The sequence below is a fragment of the Ruditapes philippinarum genome, unplaced genomic scaffold (assembly GCF_026571515.1).
Source record: "Ruditapes philippinarum isolate M1 unplaced genomic scaffold, ASM2657151v2 ctg1964_1_1_1_1, whole genome shotgun sequence".
In the NCBI taxonomy this organism is placed as follows: domain Eukaryota; kingdom Metazoa; phylum Mollusca; class Bivalvia; order Venerida; family Veneridae; genus Ruditapes; species Ruditapes philippinarum.
The window spans coordinates 13,270-25,325 of NW_026851948.1; the positions used below are offsets into that span (position 1 = coordinate 13,270).

The window sequence follows — 12,056 nt, forward strand, 5'->3', positions numbered from 1 at the left end:
TGCAGCTGTAAATTCAAACGTTTTTAAAAGGCGTTGTTAGACATTTTCTAACATTCGCGGCCTTTCTCGAGGGATAACAATATAGACAACATTACAGAAACAACAGTCCGCCATGAGTAATATCAAGGTATCAAGCAGTACTTACTATGTAATGTTCAGTATTAAGTCAGGTTTATAGGTAAAGTTATCTCTACATCCGCAAGTAGCCGAAAGTCTTATACTATAATATTTTTCACATGTTTACAAACGTTCTTTTCATTTCTTTTGACTGCAATATGAAATACATGAAAAAAAAAAGGAAACAGAAAAACAATCAGAATCGCTTAAGAATGCCCAAAACGGCAGAATGAAAATGTTACATGCTCGGTTTGACGGTAATGGTTATTGCAAGCTACCGTCCACATCTCCTAAGCTGTATTCTACTTTTGAACAATTAAGGTGGACCGAACCGTCTAAGGACGTCCATATCGTTAATTTCTCCTTTCCTACAAGCTTCTGTCTTGCCCATTCATTAACTGCTTCCAATATCCATGTTTCGTCCTTGAAGAATGTAAAGGAGGCTTTTATCTTTCTGGTTGGGAAACTATCTGATTGAGGACTTCCATTGCAGGTTGCGGTAAAAAACAGTAATTATTTCAGTTGCAGTAACCCTCGTATATCATCGCGTTATTGAGAAGAAAAAGTAAACGTTTGTCCGTTGTAAAAATAAACTCGTGTCAACAGTCCAATAGAACTGTATACTGTCTAGATACTGACCGAAGTGAGGTAATAGAAAAAACATCGAACGCAGTTTCGACAGAAAGGTCCACAGTATCACTGTATATGTCTTTGTTGAATTGTCAAATGATTAGTAGTTGGTGATTTAACGGATAACATAGTAAAAAGTAAAAATCAAGGTGTAATGGCCTATAGTCAAAATGTAAAAGTAGCAATTTGCATAATGTACATTATTATAAAAACCCCACCTCGCCCTCTCTCTTATTAAAATTCAACTGTATCTTTAGAGTGATTGTTTTTAATTTATAGGACCCCTTTCAAAAATACTAAAAATAAACGCTTTCATGCATTTCATTACTGACCACAGGTTATATCTGGAGGCAGCAAGCTGTCTGCTAATAGCCTAAGTTCATTGAAATGCTCAAAATGACATTATTTTTGGGTTTTATTCTTTATACGTTTTATCTGTATAGAAATCTATTTTTTTTTAATTAAATAACCTATCCATTTCTGCAGGACCAAAACACTGCTGATCCATATAGTATGGAACATATAAAAACCTTGGATAAGCTACAGATACTAACATTCAATGCGCCCACTGATAATTTATTGAATTAAACTGTATTTATAAAATTCTCTGAGAGTAAATTATAAAAAGGCCATTTTAGTATATAAGTCCCTAAACACTCTCCTCCCATCATTTTAATAATAATAAACAATATGTATTCTTTATATAAATCATTTTTTGAACTGTATACTATATGCTACATTCTTGATAGAGACTCGAAAGGAAGCCTGAACTTGCCAAAAACTATGTTGCCCCTTTAAACCAAAGTCACCATCATCATAATCATCAGTTCATCATTATTATTATTTATTATTATTATTAAATTATGTACCAGTGTTTTTCGACATTTACAGCCTGTTCTATTATTAGTAAACTTACAAGTGTTGGCAAGCAAGAGGCAGTGTACAAATAACATACGTTACAAGGCTTACCTGATAAAGAAAAAAATATGATTCAAATCCATGCAACCTTAATTGTCATTGATTTTATTTTAAATTATCTTTAATTTATTTTTTAACCTCAGGACATCAAACTCAGTTTCAAAACATACAATTCAAAACTACCCAATATTATTAGAAAATATCAGATTACAGAAAAAAAAAAAAAACAACTGACTGGCTTAAATACATATATTTGTGGAACATCTATCCAATTATTACAGAAATATACTTATGAAATTGCATAACCCAGTCATTTAAAAATATAACACTTCTGCAGAAAAGCCTGTTAATAAACTTAAGGCTTAACTTTATTTTTTGCTAACGATTAATTTACTATGTGGAATGGAGAAATTATTAGACCTGCCAGTTTACTTGATTTATGTTATGAAAACATAGTAAAAGTCATGAAGGAAAAAAAATGGTCACATTATAAAAAACGTTTAAATGCATGCAAAGAATTATTTGTTGGGTTCCAGGGCTTTAATTTTCTTGGTCGTATCCTTTTATAGCGTTTGTCCATGCATCCCTTTCCACAATTACGTATTTAGGAATCTAAGTACATATAATGACATGGTGTTTTCCTGTGTTTGCCTATTTAAGCATCCATATTATTTGAATAAGAATGCATGTATGAAATAAATATGTTATGTTTTGTTAGAAACATATTTAAAGTAGTAGCATAATATTTTGTTCCGCATCATTTTATTCTGTTAATGCACAGTTTTCATGTGTTTTCAAGAAAAGAAATATCCTATGTTGAGAGCCGACCGTGAGATGGAAATATTTTAATGTTACCATTCTTGAATTTTATGAAATATTTCATTAGAATATTTCATTTTTGATATTTCATTAGTTTTTTAACTATTTAATTCACCATTAACTAATATCCTTAACTTTTACATAAAACGAACCCAAAATACAAAAGCATCAAACAATTCACAAATTTCTGTCTGAAACATGTAAGATATATTTTGCTAATAACAACTGCTTATTTTAACAATTAAAGTATGATTATTGTGAAATAACTTCTTTGGAGGCTTGTCAGTAAACAGCTTTCTGTCTCCACTAAATAAAACATGAGTGACCTGAAATTGACCTTACTTTCTGCAAGGCGTCTATTCTCTTCTATTTTTAATCTTCTTAGCCCAGATATAATATATTTATTAGAAAGCTTTGCCAAAAACACTTGTACATGTACAAAGTTACGTTCCCTATATATATATATTGGATGACAAATTGACTGTACCAATTTCATCACACGTGCGCTAATAGATAATGTATGGGTTATCTCAAATTGTCCAGGAGTTCTCTACGACTGTTACATAGTTTCTAGTCATTGACTTAAAACGACCATGGTCTCTGTCAACTTTGTTTCATAGATATCATAGATGAATGGAATTAATATTATCCTTTGAATATTAATGAATTTTAAAAAATGCTCAAAAACAAAGGGTTTTTAAAAAGCGGAAGCATTTGTCTAGTTAGCTATGACAAAAATTTACGAAAAGTTTGGTTTTTTTAAAAGGGCCCAACCCTTTTTTAGAAAAATTTTTTTGTTCATTTTTTAATTTAAAAACCCTTTATCTCTTTTGTTAAAAAAATGTACGGGGGGGATATGTAACAAAAAGAATTTATTAAATTTTACAAAAAAGGGAAATGTTCTTGGACACAGAAAAAAAAAAGTAAAAAATCGAGGTTTGAATCCCTTAAAAGAAAAAACGATTTAAAAAAAACTAAATGGGCTAAAAAATTAACCCCATATTTTTTTGCCCAAATTGGAAAAGTATCTTCCCGGGGAAAACAAAAAACTTAAACCCGATACACTTTTATTTTTAAATTTTCATATTTTTTAAAAGGGAAAAAAGGTTAATTTTTTTTATAAAACCCAAAGCCCCAAAAAAATTAAAAAAAAATATTCATTTTCTTAACTTATTGTGTTGATGGAGTGTTTTTTTATGTTTAAAAAGGCACATTATGCCTTAGAGAAATCCATATTATTCTTAAATGTTTAATAAGTTTTATTGCAACTATTATTTACATGTTACATGAATAATACAAAACAATATTCATAAAGAAATATGATGCAAATTGGTCGGGTACAAGTTATAACAACATTAGCAACAGCCCTCCCCTCAAATTCTTTAGAAATGTTACAGGATTTTGGGGCATGTAAGATAGTTAACAGATACAGAAAGTAGCGCTGGTTATGCTGAATGTGTCGTTAAGGTAGCAAAATGTAAAAAAGTATTGTTTTTACGTCCATAAAAAATACCAATTTAGTATAATTATACCAATTGCCAAATAAGAGCATAAGAATTAAAAGATTATTCATCTTTTTTTTGGCAAATGAGTTTTTTTTTAAAGTAACAAGATACTAAAAATTTAATGTTTTTAAGAAGTAAAATGCAATAGCATCGTTCCGAATTATAAAAATGATAGCTTTTTATAGGCATAATGAGCCTTTAATTAAAACTTAATAGAGAACAAAATTATCAATGCCGCTGCATTTTTCAGCATCTAGAACAACCTGTTAAGCCTCTATGGCATTTGATTAAAGAACAGATGTGAATATGTATAATATTTCATTGCATTGATCGGAATGTTTTCAGAGCACTCTCATCTTATATCTAAACCTTTGTGTTTACCCGACCTGTCAGTTTTAGCATAGACGTGATGTTATGAACGTCCATAAAATGACATATTTTTTTGAAAATATCTTGTATTATGGTACGTACATGTACTAGTCAAGGGTGGTTTCCTGTCTTAATGACAGGACTGGACAAGGTAAGTGTTTACAAAATGGTTAGAAGAGACACTGTTATAACTAGTTATACAAAAAATATTACATAATATATGACTGAAAACATTATAATAAATGTAAGAATAATATATATATATATTACAAAATAATTTAAATACAAGGTCATTCAATTAAAAAACTGAAGGTACTCCGTCGAAATGTTTTGACATGAAAGGACTGGAAAATTATAGGTATACTGGCTATATTTCTATTTCATTGCAAGTAAATTAATATCAAATAAGAAAGCGTGCATAATTAAGATTTATAGACACCTTTCTTTAATTTTAGTTTTCTTTTTGTTAAATTCTGTCTTTGCTTGAATGATGTCAAAACAACTAGATGTAAAATGAATAAATGATAAAACAGTGAATAAAGAAATATACACGAATCTACAAAGTGGAAAACATATGTTACAGGTGAGGAAAAATATGCAGTCTGACCGGGACTTGAACCCAGGAACCTTGGACAGCTTACTGCGGCTTTACAGACTTACTTATTTGGTCTCTTCATTTTATTTGGAATAAGTGAACATATATCAGAAATGAAAAAGGGTAATATTCATTTTCCTTTTAACTGATTGGTCAAGTTTTGTCTTTCTGTTGTCATTTATTCCACTGTTTCAGAGTTTTCGTTCTCGTTTTTCTGTTCATTTATCTCTTTATTTGAAAGTTCAAGTACAGGTTCTATGTCGCGATTTGAGAAATTTTTAAACCGCATACTTTTGATAGCCTCTGGGAAGCCTTCAACGTAACTTGTGCGTATATGATACGATTCTTCTTTAGTGGCATGCAAATGCATTGTGGGGCCCAAATAAACACAAAGAGGTTCCTCTTCTTCTTTTCCGCCAATTTTGATTGCCTCACCATATCTATATCGAAGGACAACAGTTAAATTATACGGAGAACTTTCCTTTTTGAGTATTAACTCTGGAATAATGTTAATAACGTTGTCATCTTGGTGCATTTGTCTTATTTGAAAATCTTGTTCAAACCTAAGACTTTCTATAGTGACTGTACCAGATATATCTAGGCCTAGGTCTCGAGGGAGTTTCAACTCTTTAATTGGCTCTAAAACGTATCCTTTTAATTCATCCCACGATATTGACTTAATTTGTACAATTGTATTCTCACGCACTTCTTTATTCTTTCGAGAAATACTTTGAGTTGGTTTGTAAAAATTGGCTTTAAACGGGGAATACAGAGACTTTTTCAATTGTTCATACGGACGTAATTTTCCAAGAACAATATTTGTTAAACACACATCTCTTTCTACATCTATTTGAACTGTACTGGAAATGCTATCATGTATGTATTTTTTCTCACCAATTGCAGAACTATTTACCATTATTGTTTCTGTCTCCCGAATACGCCTGACAACGGAGTTTGTAGAAACGGAAACATTCGGTATTCTATTGATGTACCCTGAAATGTCCGCATATTCTTCTACTGAGAAATATCCCTTTCTACTTACACTTCTAAGTAATAATTCACTTGTCAAAGTTGGAACCCGAAACTTTGATAAAAAACCACTCGCCCGAGATATTTACGGACATTCGTGCCGTTAACTTCTTCTTTTATTTTCTGGCAATCTTCTTTCTTGCCCATTTATCAACTGCTTCAAATATCTTTGTTCATCGGCATACAATGTATCACCTTTTAGAATGTTTAAAGGAGGCATTTCTCATTCAGGTTCATAAAACTTTCAGATTCGAGGACTTCCAATGCATGGTTGTCGACAAAAGAACAGCAGGTGTCTCTCAAGTGCAGTGAGGTCGCTTACAACATCGCGTTATTGAGAACATCACATTGCGTTTTCCGTTGTAATGACATTCATCAAAAAGTCTGCACAATACTGTACAAGACTTGAAACTTGATAGAAGTGAGCTATACGCAAAATATCAAACGCTGTTTCTGCAGAAAGGTCCAGGCTTTCGCTGTATATGTACCTAGTGAGAATGTAAAACGGTTTGAGTTAAGTAACATTGTTTATGCTTATAAGTTAAAGTAATAACACCATAACGTACATTTTTACAAACATAATATGATACTTATGTAAAATGTAAAACTATTTATAATACCTATGTTGCTATACATAGTAATAAAATTTAGGTATTTCTAGGCCATTACCGGCTTATTTGAGGCAATATCTAGGTCATTATGCAATTTTGGTCGCCATGCTCATTACTTTTTCAATAATGGGCGACTGAAAGAACGCACGTGCAAAATGACGTAATCAACTTTTAGTGACATTTAAGATGGCTGCTGTCGTTGAATAAAGTGTATTTACTTGCACACAATATTTTAAGTTTAGATGACATAAACATTCCCAATCTACAACGCTTTACATTGAATATCTTTACACTCGAGAAAAAATCCAATAACTGTGCCCAAGCCAAAACCTGACCCTCAGAAATTCCGAAAATGACTTCAGACTGACGACAAATCTCCTTTACAGACATGGAAGCAGAATTTTTAAAAAACGATATTAAAGCTAAGATTTATATCTAGTTGTGGATATATATAAAAATAGAAACTAAGGGGTGCATCTTCCCCATAAAAACTTAAGGCAAAATAAGGGAATTTGAACAAAGGGGAAAAACTAGAACCATAAAAAGAAAGGGGGGGAAAAATCGGGGGGAAACTAGACCTAGATTTATAATTTTACAACATCAGAACGTTCTCGAACGCACACACAAGTTAGTTTATAATGCACTTGAGCACCTGTTTGATAGGGGGAATAGTGTAAAGCGTGTTAGAATGCATATATATACACACACACTTTTGGTCATGGAAAAATGCAGGATGTGTTAGAATCTTCTATATATCATAGCGATTCTGTGCACCGTTTTTCACTGTTAACTGTCTTATATCTATAAGAATTATGATTTTTTTGCAATGCGTCGATCAGCATCAAACCAACAATGCATATTCTGTTTTATATACATCAATTGCCTTTAAAACACGTTTACTAAAAACATCAGCAATTACTTAAGACAACCAGCAAATACCTCAATTTAGATAATATAATAATATACATTTACAATATACCGTCACATATTCTGGCCAAACGTTACAATCATTAGTTTCGCACACCGATTACTTATTGATCCATATTCATTTACTTATACCCAGATTTAAAAAAGTCCATGTTATTCTAACCTACAAAACTATTTTTTAATGAGAACAATTTTGGACAATAATAATAGTATTTAGTGTAGTTTGCGCTTGACAGTACCGTCCTTGAACAGGCTCAATAAAACCGAGACTTCAACATTTTCAATTTTGCCGCGTTGGGCTTTCTTTAGGGATTCTTATTTTACTCGATCTATTTTATCGCCACATCAGCGATGTTTGTGCCGTGTGGAGGCTGTGAAAAGTCGCCCCTTACATTCAATAAGGGATGTTATATTTTTGATCCTTAAACATCGTTCAGCACGACATTATTGGTGTGCTTGTGGTATTTTAGTTCTATCTATTCGGCATCTTTCTTGTTGGGTGGTTCCAGTATTCCTCGCTTGAATACCCTTAGGATATGAGGCCTGTTTTTTAAATTTGTCTTTAGACGTTATATCTGTGTGATATGCAGGCTTCATAACCTCAGATCCCCTCTCAAAATTCTATTTTATTTAGTTCCGCCCATTGTTTTCTCGTTTAGGGCACACGCATTTTTTTACTTGGGGACCATATGCCGCTTTTTATGGAATAGCACTAACGTGTCACATTGAAGGTTCCATGATAACCGCCATATGAACACATCAGCGGATGTTTCAAAATTCTAACTTCTACCAGTTCATGTTAAATGTTGAATTCTGCTTAAGCCGGTGCTAGGGGGCGTGGACGGTAGTTTGCACTTGACAGTACAGTTCATGAACAGGCTCAATCAAACCGAGCCTGCAACATTTTAAATTTTGCCGAGTTGGGCTGTCTTTAATTATTCTTATTTCACTCTATTTAAACATGAAATTAATTAATAAATCACAAAATAACACGGCTATGTTATTCAATAATCTATTAAAGTGCTTTAACCAGGTTTGTTACAGTACAATGTATAGCAAGCACAGTTTCCATTAGTCTTGAGTTCCTTCCCCTTATACTACGTTATAGTAAATGTAGGCAGGGAACCAGACTAAGTTTCCATCCTCTAACATAACATTTTTAATCAATGAAACATTGCATAGAATAAATTATATTTACACATTATAGCCGATAGTCTGTCTATTTGAGAAAGAGTATGCATTACTATCCGACATAATTACATATCATTACATATTGATATTTTTAATGAAAAAAATGACATTTCTTTCCATTTCTACTGTTTAAATCTCCAGATTAAAGATATCGTGAACACTGAAACGAATTTGAATTATGATTACTGTCAACTGCTGATTGTAATCTAAATTTGAAAGATAATTTGTCCAATTTTGATAATAAATTACAATTTACTAACTCTATTCACCATGATTCGTTTTATTCATTTACGTAAATTTAAAGAAATACATGGCTAAAATGTTTGCACTTTTTTCTATCTAAATTATGCAACATAAATAATGCAGCGATAAATATAAGTGTTTTGAGTTATCGCAAAAAAAAAAAAAAAAATAAAAATAAAATAAATAAAAAATCGCTTATTGCAAACAGATAATTATGTGCATCACTATCGTAGTAGAATTCATTATTATAATTAATATTACTGAACTGGAATAAATGAGCGCAGTCTTCTAATAAATAATTCATCACTTCAAATGAAAATATTTGTGATCGATAACTTTCATGGTTGTGAGCATCTAATTTCACTGTCCCTTAATTTAATATGAAAAACTTATCGTTTGTTTCCACTTGATTTTTATTTATCTTTTTATAATGATTTTTTACCCTGTTTTGGTTGGGTTTTATTTTGCACCAACACAATAAAGGTCATATGGCAACTTTCCAGTTTTACTTGTGGAGAAAGGTAATATTTCAGACACGAAAGAGCACCTGTGCAGAACCACCGATGTTCCGTACGCTAGTTTGATAGCTTCCCAACATGAAAGAATTTAAAGTCCCTGTCTGCATTCGAACCCATAGACACGAGGAGCATGTTTTTTTGGAAATTGATTTTAATAAAAGTGGCATCAATATTTCTCTTCACTCAGTGCGACTGCATTTGATATAATATCACACCCGTCATGTTAAATCCAGAAATGCATTTCGTACTACATTAACAAGGAAAGGTGCATGGCATAGATTTACAGGCTATTTTAAACATCCAGAAGACCCCCCCCCCCCCAAGTGACGAATTTTTGTATTGTTTTTAAGATAAAAACTTATGTAAGTAACTAATTTTTTTAAAGATTGTAACAGTATATACATTTATAATTCATAGAATTTAAATAAATATTGGAATTCTAAGAAATATGTTTTTCAGTCAAAATTTCCGAAATGATTAAATAATTCTATATATGAAAGTTCTGCAATTATCCAATAAACCAATTGTCACCATGGCTCATCATTTTGTTAAGTGCACAAGAAGAGCAAACATTAGGCATTTGTAGTTTTGAGCTAGTACACAAGGTGCACGGGGCTGATTGAGAATACAACTGTTCTCTTGGGGAATTTTGATTAGTTGGGTTTTTAAAATATTTAAACAAAACAAGTTTGACAACATACAGCGACTGGTAGAAAGAGAATAGCTGTAAAATGACAAGTTACGTGGAATAGTCAAAACGTTTCCGGACTGAGGTGATAGTTCCACTATAACGGCACGAAATTCAATGAAAATATATACAATAAGATAGATAAAATGACACTTTTAAAATGTTTTAAAAAATTAAATTATTGAATCAAATATAAATTCTCGAGGCTTATTACAGAACATGCATGGTACGATGCACGGGGCACGTTTACTTCAAACATGTGTTTAGTTCTAGGATGACCTAATAGCTCTTGCTTTCTGAGATGATGGAAGCAACTTGTGTTTTCAAACCATACATTCCCGTTGGTTAAGAGGTAATTGAAATTTATTAAAAAAAATTTTTCTCAAAAGGCGCGGAAAGAATTTTTTCCAGATCTTCTACTTACGTAACGTACAACATCGTTTACCCGCGAACCGTTGGTGCACTTGGATATGACTGTTGTAGAATTGTCTACAAGCACTTCTTTACCATAGGAAATAAATCGTCCGTGAGCACTTGCAATGTCCGCATTATTGATACATTATAACGTGTCTTTATGATCTACAAATTCATTAACAAATACCAGCGAGCACCGTCATTGTTTCGACAACAAAATAATTCATTTTAAATAAACATTAAGTCTGAGAGAAAGAGTAGAGATATGAAATCAAAATTTTCTGTGCGTTGCAAACACGTTTTTGACATCATTCATAATTCTTATACATTTTAGCTCCACTTTCGATCAAAAAAATATGAGACGTTTAAGTTTAAAAAGATCTATTTAATAATGCAGAATTACGGGAATAGCACCATGTGACGCATCAAGGGAAAATAATATCATATTATTTTAGTTATCGACCCAGTCCATCAGCTAAATGACTATACCTCATATTTACCTTAGGAATAAGTCGAATGTTTCCCTGGTCACGTGTTCCAGTTCAACATCGTCTCTTCTATCAGCACATGGGCCAAAGAACATCGCCCGGAACACTGGACTTCTGGCAGCTAAAACTATCTTATGTGCTTTGATTGTAGCCGCCTCAGGTTGATCTTTGCTGTGGAAAGTCACATCCGTCCAAAGACTTTGGTCATACATTTCTAACATACATGCTCCGAGACCTTTGCCTTGTTGCCAGTCGGCATTAAACGTTTGTTTACATTCTACAACGTGAACAGTGTCTTCTGACTGCATACTTAACATATCTGTTATATTGATATTAGAACAATTGGCAAAAAAATATGTATGTGTTTGCGACAAATATATTTGTATATTATTTGATGACCTGGATTTTATAGTACTGTTCAGATAATAGTTATCAATTGTTAGAATACTGCACTGTTCGAGCTCAAATGTACAAAAGTATAACCACGAGTGATTAATTTCAAAGCATTTGACCGATAAACCATTCATTATTATACTACGCAAGAAAAATGAATATCTTTTTCCATTCTAACATAAAAGAGAATTAGAAAAGAATTGATAAAAATATGTTGGTTGAAGTAAGCAATATGTCATGAAATCTTCCTTTATAAATGCACCCGACTCTCCTATCTGTTTTATAGGCTAATTAGAATGTAATATATAAGTATGTTGTTAAACTAGATGAAATAAGCATAAACTTACGATTTGTATCTAATTTCCAAAACTATTCACTATTTTAGTGCTTTAAGCGCAATGGTTATCAACTGGACTAAATGCTAGACTTTACCCTGCTATCACCCGAAAGAATAATTGCTGAAGACTTTGGTCTCAATTCAGTCAAGTATTTTATTGATCACAATTCGATCAATATGGGTTTGTTAATGCTAGTATTCATTTAAAATTAATCTCTATTGAAATGTTTTTGCCTTATTAAAATAGCTATTATATGTGCACAA

At 32.0% G+C, this 12,056-nt stretch overlaps 1 protein-coding gene across 1 annotated transcript; it reads right to left on the reverse strand.

Annotated features, from left to right (window-relative positions):
• Positions 1 to 6,315: 6,315 nt before the first annotated feature.
• On the reverse strand, positions 6,316 to 11,375 carry LOC132743846 (BTB/POZ domain-containing protein 6-like). Its single transcript, XM_060732422.1, has 2 exons — positions 11,075 to 11,375; positions 6,316 to 6,470 (listed from the first exon to the last, which is right to left on the reverse strand). The coding sequence occupies exons 1-2, from the start codon at positions 11,368 to 11,370 to the stop codon at positions 6,326 to 6,328; spliced, it is 441 nt and encodes a 146-aa protein (XP_060588405.1). The 5' UTR covers positions 11,371 to 11,375; the 3' UTR covers positions 6,316 to 6,325.
• Positions 11,376 to 12,056: the final 681 nt, after the last annotated feature.